The sequence below is a fragment of the Taeniopygia guttata genome, chromosome 3 (genome assembly GCF_048771995.1).
Source record: "Taeniopygia guttata chromosome 3, bTaeGut7.mat, whole genome shotgun sequence".
NCBI lineage: Eukaryota > Metazoa > Chordata > Aves > Passeriformes > Estrildidae > Taeniopygia > Taeniopygia guttata.
Window position 1 is genome coordinate 114,664,530 of NC_133027.1, and position 21,582 is coordinate 114,686,111.

The 21,582-nt window shown below is 40.8% G+C and overlaps 1 protein-coding gene and 1 long non-coding RNA gene across 11 annotated transcripts in view; both read left to right on the forward strand.

Moving 5' to 3' along the window:
- Positions 1-18,624, forward strand: part of GPCPD1 (glycerophosphocholine phosphodiesterase 1) — a 41,034-nt gene extending 22,410 nt beyond the window's left edge. For 8 of the 10 annotated variants that reach the window (XM_041714849.2, XM_030269707.4, XM_041714848.2 and 5 more), the window contains 13 exons: positions 1,115-1,358; positions 2,362-2,524; positions 2,616-2,748; positions 2,963-3,017; positions 4,570-4,662; positions 5,718-5,795; positions 6,628-6,667; positions 7,412-7,473; positions 8,345-8,410; positions 9,199-9,335; positions 10,111-10,246; positions 10,569-10,729; positions 16,893-18,624. In XM_041714849.2, coding sequence (XP_041570783.2) covers positions 1,115-1,358; positions 2,362-2,524; positions 2,616-2,748; positions 2,963-3,017; positions 4,570-4,662; positions 5,718-5,795; positions 6,628-6,667; positions 7,412-7,473; positions 8,345-8,410; positions 9,199-9,335; positions 10,111-10,246; positions 10,569-10,729; positions 16,893-17,079 — 1,555 coding nt within the window. In that variant the 3' untranslated portion in view covers positions 17,080-18,624. Of the gene's footprint in view, positions 1-1,114; positions 1,359-2,361; positions 2,525-2,615; positions 2,749-2,962; positions 3,018-4,569; positions 4,663-5,717; positions 5,796-6,627; positions 6,668-7,411; positions 7,474-8,344; positions 8,411-9,198; positions 9,336-10,110; positions 10,247-10,568; positions 10,730-13,338; positions 13,441-16,892 lie in introns of all 10 variants that reach the window. The other 2 variants (XM_072927671.1, XM_072927672.1) reach the window with 2 other exon arrangements.
- LOC140683830 (uncharacterized) lies at positions 7,480-8,039 on the forward strand. The gene is made up of 2 exons (XR_012055384.1): positions 7,480-7,660; positions 7,695-8,039. It is a non-coding gene; the product is annotated as an uncharacterized lncRNA (long non-coding RNA).
- Positions 18,625-21,582: the final 2,958 nt, after the last annotated feature.

Genomic DNA, 21,582 nt, shown 5'->3' on the forward strand with positions numbered 1-21,582 from the left:
GGGAATGGGTTGAGAGCACCCTGAGGAGAAGGACTTGGGAGTGCTGGTGATGAGAAGCTCGATGTGACCCAGCACTACACACTTGCAGCCCAGAAGGCCAAGTGCATGGTAGCTGCAGCAGCAGCAGTGTGGCCAGCAGGGCGAGGAGGGGATTCTGGCCCCCTGCTCTGCCCTGGTGAGACCCCCCTGCAGGGCTGCATCCAGCCCTGGGACCCCCAGGATAAGAAGTACATGGAGCTGTTAGAGTGAGCCCAGAGGAGACCACGAAGGAACACTTCTGCTGTGGACACAGGAGGAGAAATTCTGTGTTCTTCAGCCCAGAGGAGAGAACACTCTGGGGAGACCTTTGTAGCAGCTAAAGACAGCTGAAAAGACACTTTGGACAAGGGCCTGGAGTGACAGGACAAGGGAGAACTGCTTTTTACTGAAAAAAGACAGGGTTAGATGGGATATGAGGAAGACATTCTTTGTGTGTGGGTGGTGAGGCACTGGCACAAGTTGTCCAGAGTTGCAGGTGCTGAAACCCAAGAAGTGTTCAAGGCAAAGTTGAATGGGGCTTGGAGGAACCTGGTCAAGTGGGTGTCCCTGCCTGTGGTAAGGAGGTTAGAACTAAGTGATCCTTAAGATCCAAACCATTCAAGGGATCTGTTATACTTGATTTATTTTTTTTGTCCAGTTTTGATTTGATTCCCCCTCCTACCAATTCCAGATTTGCTGATGATGGGAAGATTTATTTAATATGATGCTCTTCACTGAGATTTAGTACTTACATTGTGTTCTCTACAGCTTTGCCTTTTTTCCTTGCATGTTATAGCAGGTAGAGAGAGCAATTTCTGAAGCCAGCTTCTTGTCTAAGTTAAATGGTTGAAATAAAACTTGATAAGCTAGATGCATTCACTAAATACTCTGTCCTAAAATGTTGGATCTGTCCAGTAGTTTCTGTGACTGTCACTCGCTGTGGCAGTGTCATTTTTGAAGTTTCTGGAGTACCTGTGTTATAACTTCTTTTCTTTTTTTTTGTATGAGCTTCTGCTCAAGCTTCTTACTAAACCTTTATCATTTGCCAAGGCACTGCAGTGACTTAACCATTTGTTTTGTGTTTCTGGTTGAGCAGAGTAAAACTGACCCTAGAAGGCCTAGAGAAGGACGATGATGAAGAGGCCCAAGGGAAGACATCCTGTCCTGAGCCTCAGAAGTTGGCAAACACGGTGGAGTTCTCCTTGATCAGCGACGACGACTACAAGTGCCGGCACTCCCAGCCAGAGTGTGGCTACGCTTTGCAGCCAGACCGATGGCTGGAGTACACAATACAAACCATGGAGCCTGATAACCTGGAATTGATATTTGATTTCTTTGAGGTATGTCTCTTTGCCCCTAAGAAGCGGTCTGCCTTTTGGAGCTCAATTGTTGTGAAGATTTCACTGTTGAAACAGAGCTACTGCCTGATGTTCTTCATCTTTTGGATTTATTTACACAAGTGTGAGACTACTGACTCCCAGCCCACTGTAGAAAGGTTTTTGTGAGCCTTCTTGATGTGGCAAAGGAAGTTTTTTAGCGCTACTTATTTAGAAAAACTTGAATCTGTGTGTGTGCAGTATTGCCTGCTTTTAGGTTGGCTTGATATTAATCCTTTATCAGAGCTAAGTTATGCTTCTCCTGCTTCAGCCTGTACAATGTGTATATGAACTGGTTAGATCACAACTATTGAGTCTAAAGTTTTATATTATAAGCAAAAGACATTTCTCTGAACTAAATTGTGCAGATTAAAACTGGATGCTCGCTACCGTGTCTATTACTTTGCACTGTTTTTTCCCCCTGAAAGGTCCTAATTTGAAGTTCTTTTTAAAAGAAAGCAACTTACATAGAATAATGTTTTTTAGGCATTCTCTCTTTGGTCTGAAAATGCCTTCAAGATCACTTACAGTCATTATTGTAAAGTGTCTACGTGGTTCCAGAGCTTGACTATGGTCAAGTGCACATTCTGTATATTAGTTCTTCCCTGCAAATGCATACCAAGTTTTTTAGCATTTTAAGAATAAATATTATTCCAGTTAATTTTTTTCTAAATGGGACTTGGGCACTTTAGAAGACAGGCTATTCCATGCATGCTATTTTGATGTAAAAAGCTTATCAGATGTAAGGGGTACCAGAGAAAATGTGAGATTTCTGTTAAAAATTTCATTTTCCTGATAGTAATTCGTAACTCACTGTTATGTTAAACAATTTTTGCTGAAGTTAGTGTTTTGTGTAACACACAAGAAACTTGTGTTGTGTCCTGAGGAGCAAGCCAGAAGAGTTTGTTTAGAATTCTCACTCCCATCTAACATAGGGGTTTTGGGTTTTTGTTTGTTTTGTTTTCAGGAAGATTTAGGTGAGAAGGTAGTACAAGGTGATGTGCTCCCAGGTCACGTAGGCTCTGCCTGCCTCCTGTCATCCACAATTGCAGAACTTGGAAAGAGTGCTGGAGTTCTTACACTTGCTATTATGAGCAGAAATCCAAGGAAGACAATTGGAAAAGTTAGAGGTACACTTGCTGCCAACAACAGATGCAGATAATTTTCCTCAAGGCCATCTGCTGTTTACTGACACGTGAAGCATTGTTGTTTTCCTTGCAGTGGACTACATAATTATCAGACCTATCCAGGGATACACTTGTGATATGCAGGCTTCATATGCAAAGTACTGGAAACCAAGAACAACTCTGGATGTTGGACACAGGGGATCAGGGAATTCTACAACAACAACTAAGTAAGTTTGTTTGCATTTTAAACTGGGGAAATTGTTTTGTGTCACTGACATCAGTTGGGGAAGTGGATAGTTTACAAAACTGCAACCCATAGTCATTTTGCTTCAGTATCAAGTTGTGGGTATTCTCTAAAACAAAAACTTCTGATTTGTGTTTCTGTTTCAATTCTGTGCTATACTGCACCTAACAAACACTTTTTCTTGGCTGTTGTTTCAGGCTTGCTAAAGTTCAAGAGAACACCATTGCATCCCTGAGGAGTGCTGCTAGTCATGTATGTACACACATTTTCATACACACAGCACCTGTCTAGTGCAAACTAGGTTGGCTTGTGTGCTCAGTTTGCATGATTCAATACAGTGAATGGTAATTGAACTGATGTAAGTTAAATAAAATCACTGTGGAAATTGCCTGAGTTATGGGAAGTTAATAGTGGGTTAGACTCTCATTATCAAGTCCCTTAAAAAAATCAAAACTTACATTTAGTATATTCTGCTGGTATTCTAATACAGGGAGAATTTTAGTCTCAACCCTGTACAGACAATTTGAAGCAATAAATCGTATTTTGGCACTGCTTGAGTCTGTCAGCATCCTCTCAGGTGGCAAAGGTTTTTCTCGGGGACTGCTGTGTACTGAAACTTTCTGTCTGAAAATACGACTTGGGAGCTGAGCTGGTAGAATAAACCAATCCTTGTTTTGGTGCTTGAACATCCTAAGACAGAACTTCCAGTTGGGGAGATAATAGCTCCATGTGCCTAAATTCTGTGATGGAGGTGGTCACTTTTATTCCTTCCAATAATCTTGATCACTGAACAAAACCGTAGCTACTAAATTACTGTTTTGAACAGTATTTTTTAATCCCCAAGTGGGCACTACAGGTTTATAGACAGGCTTTTAAAATGCTCAGAAGAAATAGGCATTGAGGCAGAAATTTGCTGTGAAGTCATCAGCAGCATCACCAGAGAAGTGCTTTCATCTATTTGCAGATTGAAAAGGCAGAAAGCCACCACTTTGAAAATATTTCTGCTGAGAAAAGGGCTGAAAAAACACCATGTCCTCTTTTCTCTCTGTGCTGATGGAGAAAGTGGTGTCAGGGTAATAATTTAAGGAATGGTATTCTTGGAGGCCTTCAAAGGAATGAGTTGCAGACAGTCAATATAAGTAAAAAAACCCAAACCTGTTATTGCCTTTCCCTTTCTTTCTGGCCCTCCCTCCTTTCCAGTAGACTGTACTTTGAGGTTTTGGATCTTTCTTCCTTTTTTAAAGCCTAACAGAAAATAATTTACAGCTGAAAAGGGCAGGGGAATGCTGGATGCAGCTATTTCTGCTCTTGCACAGGTTATAACACACTGCTGCTGTGTTACTCACTAGTGACTCCAGAAGTTTGTTCCTATATGGAATATCTCCCTAAAGCCTTGGCAATATGGAGCCATCTCTTGTCTCTTGGCGTGGTGGTGGGCAGGAGGGAGGAAGATGCCTCAAAGTTATCTGTGTTTAAAACATTTGTGTCTAAAAATATTGTCCTAGTCTTTCTCTGTAATCAAGTTCACAAGACTTGAATCTTATTAGAGGGCTTTACAAGATTAGCAAGATAGATATATGTATGTGTGCCTGTATTATGGTAATTAAAATTATATAGCAAATTATCTTTTCATCTTTAATAATCCATTGCTGGGCATGATTAATTGGTAACAGCCAGGTGTATTCAGCTTCTGCTTGATGTCCAGGACCTGTGAATACTTGACAAAACTTGCATGCAGTTCTGTAGTCTTTGTGCATAAGTAGTTAATGGGTTTTTGTTCTGTGTGGTTTTCAATTTTCTGTAGGGAGCAGCATATGTGGAATTTGATGTGCACCTTTCTAAAGATCACGTGCCTATAGTATACCACGATCTCACATGTTGCATGGCCATGAAAAAGGTAAAGAAGATAATAGCTGTATTTTATGCATAGATATGCCCTTTCTAGAAATGTAACGTGTCAGGAATAATTCTGGGAACTCAAGGGATGGAATGGCAATAAATATGCAGCATTACTGAGTGCATAGAGGAGGGAAGTTGAGTTTTTTTCCTTTTGGTGCTGTAGCAACAGCATTTCAGATGCATGGTTTGGCACTCTTCAAGCTCACGTTATAATTACTACTTAGCTTCTTTCTGATTTAAGATTTGGAAGAGAAAAAGCAGAAACTGCTGTATTCAGTGGTGCCTGTGGGCCTCTCTCATACTGAGGCCTGAATGTTTGCATTCTGCCTGTTCTGCTTCTCTTCCCTCCTAGTTCTGGCAGTGAATCCAGGGAGATTGCAGAGCACCCTGTTCTGTCTTCTTGGCACTGGGTCTTGCATCTTCAAACTCCCACAGCCATTGCAGTATTGCACTTCATGAGAAGCTTGGTTTAGAACAACTGTGGAAATGCACCTTTGACTGGGGGGAATGAATATTCAGTGTATCTTCACTCAGTATTGTCTGGCTTAGTAAAAATTTCTTAGTGAAGAAGGAAAGTAAGAAATGGACAGAATTTTTTTGACACTACATCTTTATTTTGGGAGTGGTCTTTGTGAATTTTACCCCTGGACATTTATCTTTTTTTATTAATTCCTGAGACACTGGATAAACAGCAGTAAAGTGAACTGCCTTCAAATGTTTTTTACTGCATTTCTTTACTTGTAAACATCTTTCCTGAATACATTAACCAGTCAAGTTTTTACAGAATAATTATGCTAACATTTTGGGAGGAAAGAACTTTGAAGCCTCTGACTTGCATGAAAGATGAAACACTGGGTTTCTTTCAAATTGTTTTATGCTTTTAAGTGCCTGCGTTGTCTTGTGAAAACTGATCGTCTTATTCATAAGCTATCACTTGTGTCTTTATCAATAAAATAGGAAACATTAATTGCCTTTATGGCTCCTATATGAAAGATATGTAGGTTTGCTTGTTGTTTTCAGTGATGCTTAATTATGTGTTGGTTCTCTTCAAAGAAACTGGATACGGAGCCTTTGGAACTGTTTGAGATTGCAGTCAAAGAACTCACATTTGATCAGCTGCAGTTATTAAAGGTATTGTTTCCTTGGCTGGTACAATATGCTGTGTGTAGAATTTTATGAAGCTTGGAGGTTTTGAGAGCAGCCACGGATTGTACAATTTTTAAAACTGTACTCTCCCGAACTAACAGAACAACTGGGTAATTCCAAGAAAAATACTTCTGCACTGTTTTTACAACTTGGATAAATGTCATTACTTTTATCCTCTAGAAATATGGTATCTAACTTTCAAATGATAAAGGGACTGTGTTGAACTGCTCTACCTTCCAAACAGAAGTGCCCTGTCCAGTTAGAAAAAGGGGATGAGTAGGCTACTGAAGACTCTGCTGAGATACCTGCCCTCAGTCAAGGACTCCATCTAGCTGGTCCAAGAACCATATGATTCTTTTTACTTAAAATTACTTGGTCTGCTCCTTTTTGTGAAGAGAGAATTTGAATGGAGCAAGGGAGTTGGCTGTGCCTGGCCTGATTCTAGCTCAGTATGTGTGACTGTAATGTTAAACAGGTCAGCCCTCTTCAGTGGATTGAAACACAGAGGAGGGATTAATGTTCAGACTGCTTCATGTCTTGATGTTGAATTATAGTTCGTATGGGTTTACCCTTAGCACGATTCCTGAATTTTCAGTGGGCATGTTTTCAGTTTGGTTTTGAGCTTTTCTTGAAATCGTTAAAACAAAGTTTGAAAGAAAATTGTGATGTGTGCAATATGTCTTATTCTTCTACAAATTACTGTAACTATGTCTGTAATAGACTTTTAAACTGTAAAATTACTTACAAGCAAAATTAGTTACATTTTACATGTAGGAAGATGTGGGTAGAGTGTTAATGTTGCTCTTATGCTCTTCAGCTGGCTCACGTGACGGCCCTGAAAGTAAAAGATCACAATGGTATGTACTAGTTTGGAAGAGTGCTGGGACTGGTTTATTACCATGTAATTATAAAAATTCTGTGGTTGCAGTTGCTTGTTGTAATCACATCTGTCCTGAACATTTCTAAATGCTTATGTAGTTAATTTTGTGCATGCTGTAGAGTTTCTTCCTAGGAAGGAAATATCTGAACAGAAATTACTCCCTTGGGAAGCAGGGACAGAAAGATAGAAGGCAAATATATATATATTATTTTTTTCTCAATAATCATAACAAAATTGCCACTGATTTTTCCATCTTATGCTTCTCCAGCTGTATCTTCAGCTCTCAAGAATTTCTGACAAGAACTGCTGTAGGATGTCTCAGCAGTGCTGTTAATTTTGGCCTTAATTATCCCCTTTGTAGGGACAGGAAATTATCTCACACATCCTACCTGTATAAGAAAAGATTTAAAAATATTAAACAAATAAGCCTTGATAGCCAAGGCTTATTGTAGATATAATTCACGGAGTGAAGTGGTGAGGGATGGTAGAAGCCATTCTGATATACATTGTGGCAAGGTTTTAAATTCCAAACCAGGAATTGCCAATACCATCATGGGACTATGTCAGTGTTGGAGGAAAAGGTGTAGGTAATCAAAAGGGAGACCTGATTTCATTGTTCACTCCTAAAGGCTTTACAATTTTGGGCCAGTTTTCTTCTTGCTGGCATTACTGGGGTTATGCTTCTGTTTGTTTTAATTCATTATTTTATATTTCTTTCCAGCATCTTTTCAAGAGGAAGAGAACTCTGCTTTTGAGATGAGGCCATTTCCTTCTCTGCAAAGAGTAAGTAGTGAATATGGAGCAAGGTGATTGGGGAACATGAAAACCTGTTTTACTTTCAGCTTTGCACACATGGCAAGGGGGATATTGATTTTTGGGTTTAGGCCTCTGGTATCAATGCTGGACATGAGAACAGGGGTTTTACTGGTGGACACTGGAGGTTTTTCAGTGCTTACAAGTAACAGTCTGTGTGTGTTTCAAGCTTCTGAAGTCAGGAGAACAAGCTGTGTAGCTCAGGTGCACTCAGTTTTACAGCTGGTTACCATGTGGGCAGTGCCTGTTAATGCACTGACAGTTGTTTCTAATTGTGACAGAAACCACACCTGGCTTTTGGCAGTTCCTCACAGTGTCTTGGCTATCTCTGAGCCAGACACTGAGAAATGTTGAGTGAATTTCCAGTGTGCTTCCATTTAGGACTGGTTTGTGTTAGCTCCACCTTTTGAAATCATCTTGCAGATAATTCTTTACAGGAATTTCACATGAAAGAACTTTTGTTGTTATGGTAATGGCAAGCTCCTGGATTTCATACCTAAGATGCATTTTGCATTCAAAAGAACTTTCTGGAGAAAATGTTTTCTTTAGGAGTAAAAATGGGGCATTTCTTATATGTGTTAAGGTGAATTGACTCACATTTGTACCTTGTCAAAGTCTTGTCCTTAAGATTTTATCCACTTTTATGTATTCATTAAGATTAAATTTTAGTACAAAAGGGTGTATATGTGTGTTGTATAAAAGGTTAAAAACCTAGAGTTTTTAATTCTACTGTTAGACACCATTAGCATTAAACTCCAGTGTTTTCTCCCAGCAATTACCTTCATAGTGCTCTGTTGTCCTCCTTTGCTGTGGGCTCTCTTCATAGTAAAATGTTTTTCAGGTCCTGGAGTCTGTTTCTGAAGATGTTGGGTTCAACATAGAAATAAAATGGATCTCCCAACAAAGGGTAAGTAAACATACATGTGATTTACTTGTAAGCTTGTAATTTGATGTGACAATTTATGAGCTTCAAACATGTAATTTTTGTGGGGTTTTGTGCCCTTTTTTAAAAAGGATGCATTATTTTTAAACTGGGGGTACAGTAGCACCATTCCAACAAATGAACAGACTTAAAATGATAAAAAGTATTCATTGGATTGAGTTCAGACTGCTTTTGGTAGGAGACTCTTAAAAACCTACAAATCGCAGGGCAGGCAGGGAAAATGCCATGGAATTGAAGCTGTCCTGTCCCAGTGCAGGAGCAGCTGCAGCGTGGGGCAGTAGTGCAGGCAGCTGTTTCCTTGTGATCAGCAGGGCTGCAGGCTGAGCTGGTTGTGCAGCTCTCATGCAGAGGGAAATGGCTGTAGAGGCTGGGCTGGGAGCCCACGGTGGGGAAGGAGGCTGAGGAGAGTGCTAGGTGGGTAACAACAGAGAGTAGCTGCTGGAATTGCTGCTCTGCAGGGAATTTCTGTGTGCTTTTGTAGCTGTCACAGGCTTCCTAGGAATGCATTCCCTGCATGGGGAGACAGGGACTTTCTCAGTGACTTTATTGCTGTGAGAATTCAGCTGCACCTCTCAGGCTGTCAGTCCTGGGGAGCTGTAACCTGCACTGAACAGACTGAGGGATTGATTCTGCATTCAGACTGGCCAGCTGGATTCTCACTTTGCTCAGGCTGACTGAGAGACCATTGCTGGATAAAAGAATTTTAGTGAACATTAATTTAAGTGGCTCAAACTTGTGCTTTTTTTTTCCAGGATGGACAATGGGATGGCAACTTGTCAACTTACTTTGATATGAACCTTTTTCTAGATATTATTCTGAAAACTGTTTTGATGAATGCTGGAGCAAGAAGAATTGTGTTTTCTTCTTTTCATGCAGATATTTGTACAATGTAAGTTAAGAAGAGAGAAATAATGTACTTTGTTTTTGAAATTATTTTTATTTAGTAAAATTTACTTTGTATTTAAAAATAGACATCAGGAAATAAATAACAGGTGTTTTCCTTAGACATAAAATTTGGGTGCCAAAATAGTTGGAAACTGAAATGAGATCACTTTGCCATCCGGAATGAGCCTGAAAAATAAAAATAGGTGAACAAAGTCATAGTGGATGTTTTCGTCAAGTGCCTTTCTGGATGCTTCACTCTCTCTTAGCACAACAAAAATAGTCAAGGTTTCTTCTGGTATCCCAAAGTCTTTTTCAGTCATACTTGAGGGGCATGCAAGCCTAACTTGGGAGCAAATCATCTTGTTACAGAATTCAGCTTGAAAAATGTGTTAGCAACGTTAGGGGCTGTGTTAACCATGCTTAGAAATTCCTGTCGTGGATCTTCATGATCATCATGAATCTGTGCATTTAAGAAGAAAGTGACAGAATTAAATGGCCTTTGGGGATTATATATAAACATACTGAGGATGTAAGGCTGAGTTCAACACCAAGTCTAGCTTCCCTTAACCTGTGTGTAAATCTCCAGTAGTGGCAAAAGGACTCATTTGGGCAGTTTGTCAGCACACTTTGATGCTAAACTGTGGCACCATTTCCTTGCACCAGCTAGGAGCTGAAAGAACATGCAGGAAAGAGAGGAATTCCCCTCGAAACAGTGAGATCAAATCTTTGTTTTTCACTTTTTTTTTTCATTTGCCACTTTTGGGCTTTTTCCCTGATAGGATCCGGCATAAGCAGAACAAGTATCCTGTGTTATTTCTCACCCAAGGGGAATCCAAACTCTATCCAGAGCTGATGGATCTCAGATCTCGCACAACTCCTATTGCCATTAACTTTGCACAGTTTGAGAACTTGCTGGTAAGCTGACAAGTTAAAATCAAACCGAATTATTACTGCTTGTTTCAAATCTGTCATTTTTTACACTAATGCTTTAAATTATGACTAACCTCACAAAAGAAATACACTAATATTGGGTAACTGCCAGAAAAGCGTGCATTGTTTGAAATGTTTTTTAATACAGTGTTTTAAAAATAGCACTATAAATAAACTCTCTAATTGTATTAAATATTTTTTATTATTATGGATAAAACAGCAAGGAGCTGCCAGTGTCAGAAGATTAAAAAAGCTGATGTAAGTGTTTCAGAAACATGGATTTTAATTAAAGTCTTTTGTATTTCAGGGAATTAATGTGCATTCTGAAGACTTGCTGAGGAATCCAGCATTTATTACCCGAGCCATATCCAAAGGCCTGGTTATTTTTTCGTGGGGTGATGATGCAAATGACCCAGATAACAGGAAGAAGCTGAGAGAATATGGTGTTCATGGGTTAATATATGACAGGTACTTAGTTGTGGCTTTTTAAAAGAATGATCATAATCACCACCATCATCAAGCTTAGAAACTGTTGTAACTTGATTCTGGTGAAATTTCACATTGCTTCTTGGTTGACTGGGTACACAAAGTACAAGGACCCAATAAACCCGGATCAAGAGCAAGTTTAACACCAGTTCCCCCTCTTTCAGCTGTGTCTATGAAGCAAAATAACTTCTGTTTTTCCTGAGATCAACATAAATGTAATTTGATCTTTAAAGAACAAATGCACGGCATACACATTTGAGGTGCTACTAATATTCATTATAGTATTTTTTAAGTTATGTACATGATACAGCGAGGAAAATGTTATTTAATTGTTTGACTGGAAGTTTCAGCATTCTACACTTAGCTGTGGAAATAGTTAACACAGCATTCTGTTGTGTTTCAAAGCTGTGAATTCACATTTTCCCTATTAAAATTAGCTTGGAGTGACTCCAGGGCAAACTGCCAAATTCGTAATTTCAGAAAGTCGCTGTTACATCCCAAAATTCAGGTAAAGACATCAGAATACTGTGTTAAATATTTGAAGAAAAGTGTTGTGTTATTTGGTTGCTTACAACAAACCAAAGTTTTAGGTCTTTTTTTTCTTTGAAGATGAGAAATTCATCATTATGAGATGAAGCTTAATTCGAAAAGCTGTATTAAACTAGAATTTCCTCTATATAAGAAAGTAATTGGGAAAGCATTAAGTGTAATTGAAGTTTCAAATTACAGAAGGCTTTCAAACCTTCTGCTTTAGCAAGAGTTCTAGGCTCTCAGTGTAAAAAAAACCAAAAAAAAACCCCAAAAAACCCAGTTAACTCTTTTCAATCTGTTGTTGACTGCTGAGAGTCCTTTCAAGGTGGTAGGTCCATTGCTTGTTGGGTGTGCCAGAGGTGCCACTTCTTGTGCTGTACAGAATGTCTTCTGTTCATTGGCAGTAAAAAATGGAATGATGAGGTTTTTGCACTGGGGATCAGCTTCAGACTGAAGACATGGACACATAAATCCTCTTTCCTGCTACAGCAGTGCTGTGGTGCACCTCTGCTGCAGCTCTGGACTGGGGCCCCTTTTAGTCAATAAAAATACCTCTGGGCTAGAATGCAGGTGGAACAATCCTCTAACTACAGTGTGCAGTCATGGGTTAAAGAAATTTTATTCTGTGGTGTGCATTAGTTAAAGTGATACATTACTGGTGGGGTGTTTTAATCAAACACCAGTGCATAAAGTGTTTGTGGAATGTCTCTTCATCTCATGTCTGCTAATCCAGGCTTCCAGAGTTGTTAATTGCTCCTTGTGCAGTAGATAGTCACCACTGTGGTAAAACAGTAAAGCAGGGGACAGCCTAATTTCTGACTTCATGTTGTTTTTATTGCTTTAGATACTCCACACTAACTCAGTGTTGTGGCATTTGTGTGGAGGCTGCAAGTCACCTACTTGTCACCTTATGTGTCCTGTTGTACTTTTTTGGTGTGTTTTAAGGTGTAGTAGGACAGTAGAGAACACCTTTTATCTCACTTTTTGATAACCAGCCAATTCTTTGGAAGGCTGAATTCCCTTGTGGATTTAACTGAACAAACATTTCTTAACCTTCCTTCACTGTTTAGATCATCTGGATTCTTAGCAGTGTTCATCTCTCCTCTCGCTGCCTGCCTTCTCTATCACTTCCCCTTCAACATCTTCCCATTTTTTGGAGAGGAGCCCCAAAATTAGCATTAACTCCAAAGCTGTTATTGCAGGCTTGTTAAGTGTTACTTCTAAATGTAATTCCCCCTTTTTTTTTTTCTGTAGGCCAAAACAAACAATGGGATGTCCCTTTGCAATTCTTAATTACATTTCAAGTTTTACTAATTGTGTGAGTAAAATTCAATTCAGTCTTAATACAGGTTAGGGATATGACACTTTCTGAAAGTTGCATCAGCTGTCTCAAGGTGGACATTTTGAAGTGCAGGTGGTACCTGTGAATCCTGGAGTGCAGGGATGTAAAACCTGGCAGCAAACATTTCCACTCACAGCTGGAGCTGCTGGGTAAAGAGCCAGTCTTTCAGATCATTAGAGACTTGAAGTTGATATTTAGAGTTTGAATAGGTATGGTGTCAGCATCCATATTCTGTGCTGTTTGGAGTTTAGAAGTAAATAAATTTAAGACTGAATTTAAAAAGCAGAACTCGAGAGACAGATATACATGACTGTTCCAAGGTCTAAGTAATAAGTAGGGACTGCAGTAATCTGTTTTAGTGGAAATCCAGTTCATGCTATTGTTGTGTCTTCAAATTCCACAGTATTTCCAGGGCTGAATTAGGATGGTGCTTCTTCCATGGTTTCTGCATTTTTGTTCTCTGGATTTATGGCCAAGTCCAGATATCTGTCAAATATGGTATTTTATGTTGCTGTTTACTAGACCTTTACTTACACCATGTTAAGTGCTAATTATCTGAATAATCTAGGAAGTGAATAGAGGAATTTTAGTGAATTTTAGGTTGCTTGTGTGTGGCTCTGAGTTACTGTGTGCAGCAGTTATTTCTGAGCTTATGAACCATGTGCATAGAGATTATTTCTGTAAGATATTTTTTTCCAAACTTTAATCATCCATGTAGAATTGACCAAAACACTGTAGCCAGTTGTGAAGATGGCAGAAAAACTGTGTCCTGAATACCAAAGGTTGGGGATACCAAGCACTGGGCAAAAAAAAAATGCAGGTAGGGGGGTCTGGCTTTGCTTTGCATGGAGAAAAACTGCAAGACTAAATTTGGGAAGCTTACAAATGCCAAAAGTATTAAAAGGCTGATCTCACTGGGGCAGAGGAGAGAACACAACTGCACTCCCTCCCCCCATCCAGGCCTTTCTCCACTTGGGCAGCAGATTATTAATACACCCAAAGTCATTAATCCAACAGATGTTCTGTTTGGACTGGGATGCTGGGATGATATTCTCCTGTTCTCCTGTGTTCAACTGCCATTCATCTCAGTGTTTAACCAAATTATTTGAATTAAAAGGGCAGCCTCTACAGAAAGGTGCCATGTGTGCCTTCAGGCTTTTGTCTGGGCTCTTCCACAGGGAAGTGCTTTATGTGCATGACTGGGTATCTTCTGTCTGCACAGAACTTGCCTCCTTAAAGTGCTTTGTTAGTCTGATGTTTCAATTTTTATTAGAGAAGAAAGTTCAACCTGTTGTGAAATTCTCTGGCTTGGTTAAAATGCTGATTTTTAAAGCATTATTTCTGAGGTGATTGAGCTGGTGTTTTCTCCTGGATAGGCTTTGTAAACAGTCCAGAAAATACTTCTGTATTTGAAGATACTTAACTCAGTAAGAACAATGCAGCCTTGTGGTTTTACACCTGCTGGCTGTGTATTAAATACCAATGTGGAGAGGGGGTGGGTGCTGGCTTACACCTGCATCATCTTTTCTCATTCACTTTACATTAGCTGAATTTTATTTGTTGAATAATACACAGAACTGCATAAAAATATTGAATCACTCTTTCCCAAACATGGATGCTGAGAGCTTTTCCATGAGAGCTTTGTCCAAACACTACTAAGTTCCTTAGGCTGCATGCTGCATTTGCAGGCAAAAGCTGTGCTTGACTGGTATTAGTAACTTCCCAACATTTACACAAATTCAGCTGGCAATCAAATCAAAAGCATTTTAAACACTTCTCAAAAGCAGAATGCTGAAATCTGGGCTGCCCTGTTTGCCTGAAACTGCATGTTACTTAAATAACAGCATGGATATGTGGAGGAAGTGTAGTGTGAGTTGATTTATAATCTACTCAGTGACTGAATTAAGATGTTGTGCAATGACAGTTTAAGTCTTCCCTATTTTGTGAATTGCAGAGTAAACTCAAAGTTTTCCTGGAGGTCTAAAGAAAAGTGAAAAGCTTTAATCAAAAGCTTCAGAAATCTTCTGAGCATGAAAACAGTATTTCAGTGCTGCTGCCTGTTGTGTTGTATGTGTTTTCAGGGGTTGCAGAACACCTTTCAGGAGCCAAACACATCAGTTTTACACCCCCTGCAGAGCCCTAACGTCCTGCAAGTCTTTTGTAGAAGGTGCTTATTTAAAAAGAATACTTTAAAGGACTTGTCAATCTTCTGCAGGGCTTTCTTATTAATAGGAGGTCAGATGGAGAAACTGTGGTGTATAATTGCTTACAAATAACTGTCCTGTTGAAGAATGGAGGCTAGGGAGATGAGAGTTTATTCCTTATCTTTACAATGATGTTGGAAATAATGGGAGAAGTACTGGGGCTCTGTTGCTGCAAACTGGTGGTGTAGTTTCATGGACCCAAACAAAAAGTAGGGTCAGGAAATTCTGAAGTTTTGCTTTGAGTTGTCTTCTCTGCCTTTGATTTAAAAGGAACCAAATACCCACATTGGAGTGGACTGGGTCTAGTGGGCAGCTTGAAAGGAAGCTTGGAGGGTTGAATTCAGCCAGAATCTCAATTGAGAAGAATTTAGAATGGAGCAGGAATTAAGGAGTTTATACTTGTTGCTATAAAGAGCTAGTAATAAAATACTTGCCAGAAACTGCTTAGAAACATGCTCAGCTAGGAACAAGGGGCTTAGAAGAACCTTTCTTTCGCTGTTCTAGTGTGTAACTGTTGGGAAAGACTGCAGATTCTTAGTTCCTAACATGTGTTTTATATAGAATACTATCCTCAAGTTGCAGTGTTCTGTCTGGAATTTGCAGGGAAATTCATAAGGTGCCAGCTGACTCCACTGAAGACCACAGGAAGGAAGGTAGAGCTAAAGCTTCCAGTGGGCAAATTTGGGTCGTATCTGAGGCCTGTACTGGATTGCAATGGTGTGCGAGTAATTGAAATGATGTGCCTTCTGTTTGAATTTCATCAATCTGGACAGCATCTATCCTCACTTCTAGGAGTTTCTTCACAGATTGTCCTTGGCCTTCCTGTGATCCATGCCAGTACTTCCTGTGGAAGTGTCTCCTCACTTGAATCCCATTGTTGTACCCATCTTTGAGCTGCGTGTTGTTTTTGGTGTCCTGGAGCAGTTCACAAGTTGTCCTGTCAGGGTAAAAGGGCACCTTGCACTCTCTCACTTGAGCACTACATTGTTGTGTTACTGGCACTGGTTCCTTTTGGGCATAACTTGAAAATGTGTGAGAGACAAAGGATGATGAAATATAAACAAACTGTTTTTTTGAAGGAATTGTAAGTGAAGTCTGAACTTTGTTAAAGACTAAGGCAGAAGCCGTGGTGATTTCTTGCAGAAGTTTTCATTTGAAGGAGATAAACCTGGAGACCTTGAATACCTGCTGGAGCTGTGTATGTGCAACAACTGAAAGTGAGAGCAGCTGGGTGTCAGGATTAGAATTTTGGGTGTAAACACGCTGATGTTAGAAATGAAATTGGGAAATCGAGGTGTATCCTTGTTACAGTAGGTGTTGTACCAGTGTTGGGTTGCAGGAGCACCCTGCTTTTTCTTTGTGATGAATTACACCAGAGTGAGTGTTTGAGTTGTGCTCAGAGCTTACACTGTCACTCAAAACGTGGTTTGGATTTGGACAGTCTGGTATGATGCTGACATTTCAAATCTGCAGCCTTGTGTATGTGTGTGAAAACAAGTGAAAAGAGGATAGACTGTTTAAAGTACTGTGGATGGTTAATTTGCATGAGGTGTGGAGACAGGTCAGGTTTTCTATTTTTCACTCTTCACTTAATATAGTGGTAATTATGGTAATTTAAAAAAGAAAAAAATCTGAACTTGGGGGAAGGTGAAATACTCCTTGAAGCAGTGAGTGTACACTCCATGCAGTGTTAGTGCCAGCAATGTATCACAGTCTGTTCTAATAATCTCAGAGCTCTGAAATTTCTTATGCTTTGAATGTCAAAGCCTGGAACGCTGCTCTTGTTCCACTGCTTTGTGGCACCTCTAAAACCACATTTGTCAGGGATTGAGTGAGTATGTGCCAGCAGGTCTTTAGTGTATCCAATGAAGCACTGACCAGTGTTTGTAAGGGGAATACCATTTTATATTGTGAGATGAACAGCAAAACTTAGGGTACTAACCCCAAACAAAACTGACTTTGGGACCTAATTCTGCTCTGGAAAAAACCCAGGTGCTTCACCTGATCTACACTTCTGGGGACTGCTAGTCTATACTGATGGGTGTTTTTTCTTTTCTCATTTATTCAGGATATACGACTCAAATCCTGAACAACCAAATATATTCCAGGTGGAGCAGCTGGAACGTCTCAAGAAAGAGCTGCCAGAGTTCAAAACCTGTGTGTGCCCCTCAATTAACCACTTCAAATGCCCTCATGGTTACCTGGAAGAGAAAGCTGTAGATAACCTGAAAAGTGTTCAGATGCAAAAGGACTAAATTTAGGCAGAATGCTGTTGTATCTATTAAATTTTCACCATTGGAATAGTTCTGTCTATGCTTTCAGGTTGGTTTGTTTTAGTTTTTAGTCTTCAAATAGCAATAACTGTGTTCCTCCTTCCTAACAGTACTTAGTAAAATTTCAAATAATGTTAAAATATTCAGCCAGTTATTGTACCAATTTACATATACAGTTTTAACTTTTTCCTCACATCATATCAAATCTTGAAAAAGAAAATTATTATTATTATTATATTATTTTGTTTTTAAAAAACCCAAAAAATTATTAAGCAGTCTCAGTAGTGACAGCTCAGAAACTAAATTGTAGAGAAATTACAATAATCTGATATTGAATATGTTGAAAATTTGTTTTGATTTTACTTCTAGGCTGACAAGCTGTAGCATTTATCTGGCAGCAGGAAATGGAGTGATTTTAAGATACATATAAATAGATCTGGCCTGTAAAAAGATCTGAACAAAGTGGTACCTCCTGTATATGTATTTGCAGTGGTAGCTCCTCCTGTTCAAAGCTTCATGCCATTTTAAACTATTTTATTTTTTAGCAAACTGCAGCTCATTTTCCCCCACCTCATTGGACATTCAGGCTGCTGCCTTTGTTTCCTCAGCCCCAGCTCAGTGGTACAGCAATCAGGGGGAACCACGAGTACAGGTTTTTAATTTTCATTTTTTCACAGGCCTGCTAAACTTTAAAAATGTTGCTAATAATCTTAACAGAATTAGAGAAACCTCTTCAGTGGCTGAGAATCTTTTTTGCACAGTAACCTTAATGAACAGAGTATGTAACCTGCACAAACTCTACAAAATGCATGCTTTATCTATTAAGCATGAATTTTAGGTGTTTGCTGAGGTCCTTGCATCTTTATGGTGCTAGTTATGTGTGAAGGGTGCAAGGACCAGCTCAACAACTTAATCTCCTTTGCCTGAGAAGCCACAAGCCTGTTATTCACAAACCTTTGGAGAAGAGGCTTTGCCATACGTGGTTTGTCTTATTTACATAATGCAAGCTACTAGCTTTTGTATTTGGCAACATTTTTGGCTTTTATCATCACAAATGTACTGGATTCAGATAATCAGTATTCTGTTGGCTGGTATCTATCCTCTGTAATTTATTACAAAGTCATAGTTTAGAGTTCTTAATAGATAAGTATGCATGTCCCTTCTTCTCCTGATGTTGCAGGTCATGCCAACACGACAGCTGTAACTTTCTACTGAAATGTTAATGTATAATAAGAATGGAAGATATTTATTTTTTTTTCTGTTGTAAATTGACAATGAAAACAATAGTATGTACTATATTCTTTATATACAGTCATTGCTACATATAGAACTGATTGTACAAAGTAAAGCCATTGCAAATAAGTGCTTGAGCCTGCACTGCTGAGCAGTTTGAAACAGCTTGTTTTGATTTGTGCTTTTTAGTATTTAAAGTTTGTCGTGCACAAATGGCACAATAGTATTAGGTAACTGGAAGCCTTCTTTTATTTAAAAAAAAAATCAAAAATACAAAACAACCCTAAACCAAAACTGGAAGTGTGTGTGAGCTGTGTTTTTGAGAAGGGGAGGGGGTAGTGAACCAGAATCTTGGCATCAGGTTACATGATACATTCCTCTTTATGTGATTAATTCTTTTTTTATATTTCCTCCTCTGTGTACCCTGTGGGATCCTTCTGACAGGTCTTGAAGCAGAGTTTGTGTCACTGCCTGTGGAAGCTGAGCAGCACATCCCAGGGATGCTGAGACACGGTTCTGTGCAAAGGGGGTTTAAAAGCTGTGCTGTGTGCAGCCTAAGCCCAGTGAGATGCTCAGGAGGGCTTAGGCACCCTTAAAATCTTCTTTCCAGCCTTCAGGGCTCAGGGAATAGTCCTTGCCTGTTGTGTCTGAGGGCGGTGGGGATGGAAATAAATCCAGCCACTGTGATGATTTTACAGGGCAGTTTTGAGCAGTGTTAGTGACGGTGTTTCCTTGCTGACTCCCTTTTTTCTGAGGAAATTGTGTCAGCAACTTCCTGCAGACCTGAGGAGCCTCAGCAGCTCCTGCTGTGCCCGTTCTGGGAGCTGAGCTCACAGCTTGGGCACGCTGAGCAGCTCTCACTCAGCCTCTGGCATTGCAGAGGGGACAGAAGGGACCAGAGAGCAGCAATTTGGCATCTGGCAGGGGAAGCTGCCACCTCCTGCCCTGGGGTGCTTGTTGGAAAGCAGCGTGGGCCAGGGCAGAGATGGCTTTGCTCCAGCCAAGGGACTGCTGCAGAATTTTAATCCAGAGATGTGTGAGCTGGAGTAGGGGAGACAGAATTTCTGTCTTGGTTATGGAACATTTCCTTCTGGAGCAGCCAAAGACTGGGCTGTGCATCTGTAGTATTGGCTGCTGAATGACACTCTCACATGATGCCTGTGTGTGTGGATATATATATATATATATATATTTATGTATGTACCTGGGCATGACAGAGCTGATGTGTTACGATATACAGTGGCAGTTTCCACCTAGGAAGTTTTACCTCCGAAATTTCTCCAAATAACTGAGCCGTCATGTGTTTTCAGTCACACAGATCTTGTACCTTAACTGTAAATATGCAGCAAAAGTCTCGGTCACAACTTTTGTCTCCCACATTTGTCTCCCACCTCTGGAATCACACCCCACATCCTGGAGTTTTGCACTTTCCTTCTCAGCTGCATGCATCATATCAGCCTCCCAGAGCCCAGCTTTGAAACCTCAAACAACCAGCTACTGCTTCCATACAGTTCCTGGGGAAAAAAGCCAGCCCTGGCCTTCCCCTGCCTCTTGCAAACTGCACCACATGCAGGTCTTTGCTCGCTCTTCTCTCTGTGTGTGTCCAAAATTAAAAAAACTCCAGCAGCTGCTCCCACAGAGAAGGTCCTGGAAGAAAGAGCTGGTGCTGGCCTGTACCTTTCTTTTGTAACCTATAAACTGCACTGAGGTGATTCCCTTCTTCAGGGTCCAAACCTGAAGCCCTTCCCTACTTGCTCCCACTGAAGGTGCCAGGACAAAAAAGATGTTGGCTTTACCTTCCCACTGTCACCACTCAGAACTGCACCCTGTGTGCTTCCTAGACAATTAAATGTCCTGTGATGCTGCCTCAGAAACCCAAAGGGCAGAGCTGAAGCCAAAAGTGTTTAGACCCTACTGGCAAAATGTGCCAGGACAAAAACACATTTATTCTGGGAGTCAAGCAGCTGTCCCCAGGGTTCCTGGGGGAGGTCAAGGCCAGCACCTCCTTGGTTTCATGGCACTGCCTGAGTGGGAGCAATGCACTCCCACAGCCCTGCACCAGAATTTGGATGCTGCCTCCATTGTTGAGTGCATCCACCAGGGACTGCTGTAACACAGAAGTTCTCTCCAACGAGCTGTGCTGGTTTGTACCTCCCCGGGGCAGCATCTCCTGCGCCACCACCGATGGTGAGGTGCTTTCCTTAGCAAACAGAGGCATCCTCATCCTCTTTCTGGAGCTCACCTCCAGTATTTGGACTGGTTTCTAGGTCTGCCTCATATCCAAGTTTTCATCCTTTAAGTGTAGCTGTGTCACCTTAGGGCAAATGGAATCTCACTGGAGGAGTGGGAAATCAGATGGATACAGCAAAAACTCTGCTACTTTTGAAGAAGTCATGAAGGTCAGCATGGGCTCTGCGTTTAAGTGAGAAAAGGCCTCCAGAAGAAAAAGAAAGATGGCATTATCTACTTGGATGTTTTTGCTTCCATGGACTGGAAATAATAGAGCTCAAGGTCTGGGTAAGAGGCATCCATCCCACCCCTTCCCTGCCCCACAGTGGTTCTGTGCTTGCTCTGCCATGTAACCCTGCCTCTCACTTCATCTGCTTCTTAAAAGCTTTTCCCCAATTTTTCCAGTGTTGCCACCTCCACTCATCTGTCTCACTGCTTTCTCCAAGGGACAGGTTTTACCCTGTCTTCCTTTCTCAAAGATCTTTCTCTGCACTTTTTGGCCTCAGCTTCTGGAATTCTGTGGTTTTTGCTGTGTGCCCAAGTGTATTAAAAAGGAGTAAATATTCCGTATGAAGAAGAGGAATGACTCGCTGCAATGGACTACAGACAAAAAGGTAAAATTAAAGCAGTGAAACCGCTTGGGAAGTCTCATTGTTTTGGGTCATTTGTGTTACCTTGGCATTCCCAGTCTCTCAGAGATGATGGAGGCGGTTTGCCCTGCAGTTTGATTGCCCCCTTGCCTGGATGTCTGTGAGACATTTCTAGGTGTCACATCCTGGCCTGCCATGGCCACCAGCCACCCTCGTGTCCTCTGCTGTGACCACCTCGTGTGCGGGGGCCACTCGCTGTGCAAATCAAAGGGGACACGAGGCTGTGCAGGTGGGTGGCACAGGTGTCCCTGCTGCCCTCGCTGCCACCCCAGTGCCATCCAGCCCTGCCCAGGGCCCTGTGGCACTGTTGGGCACAGGTGTCCCTGCTGCCCTCGCTGCCACCCCAGTGCCACCCAGCCCTGCCCAGGCCCTG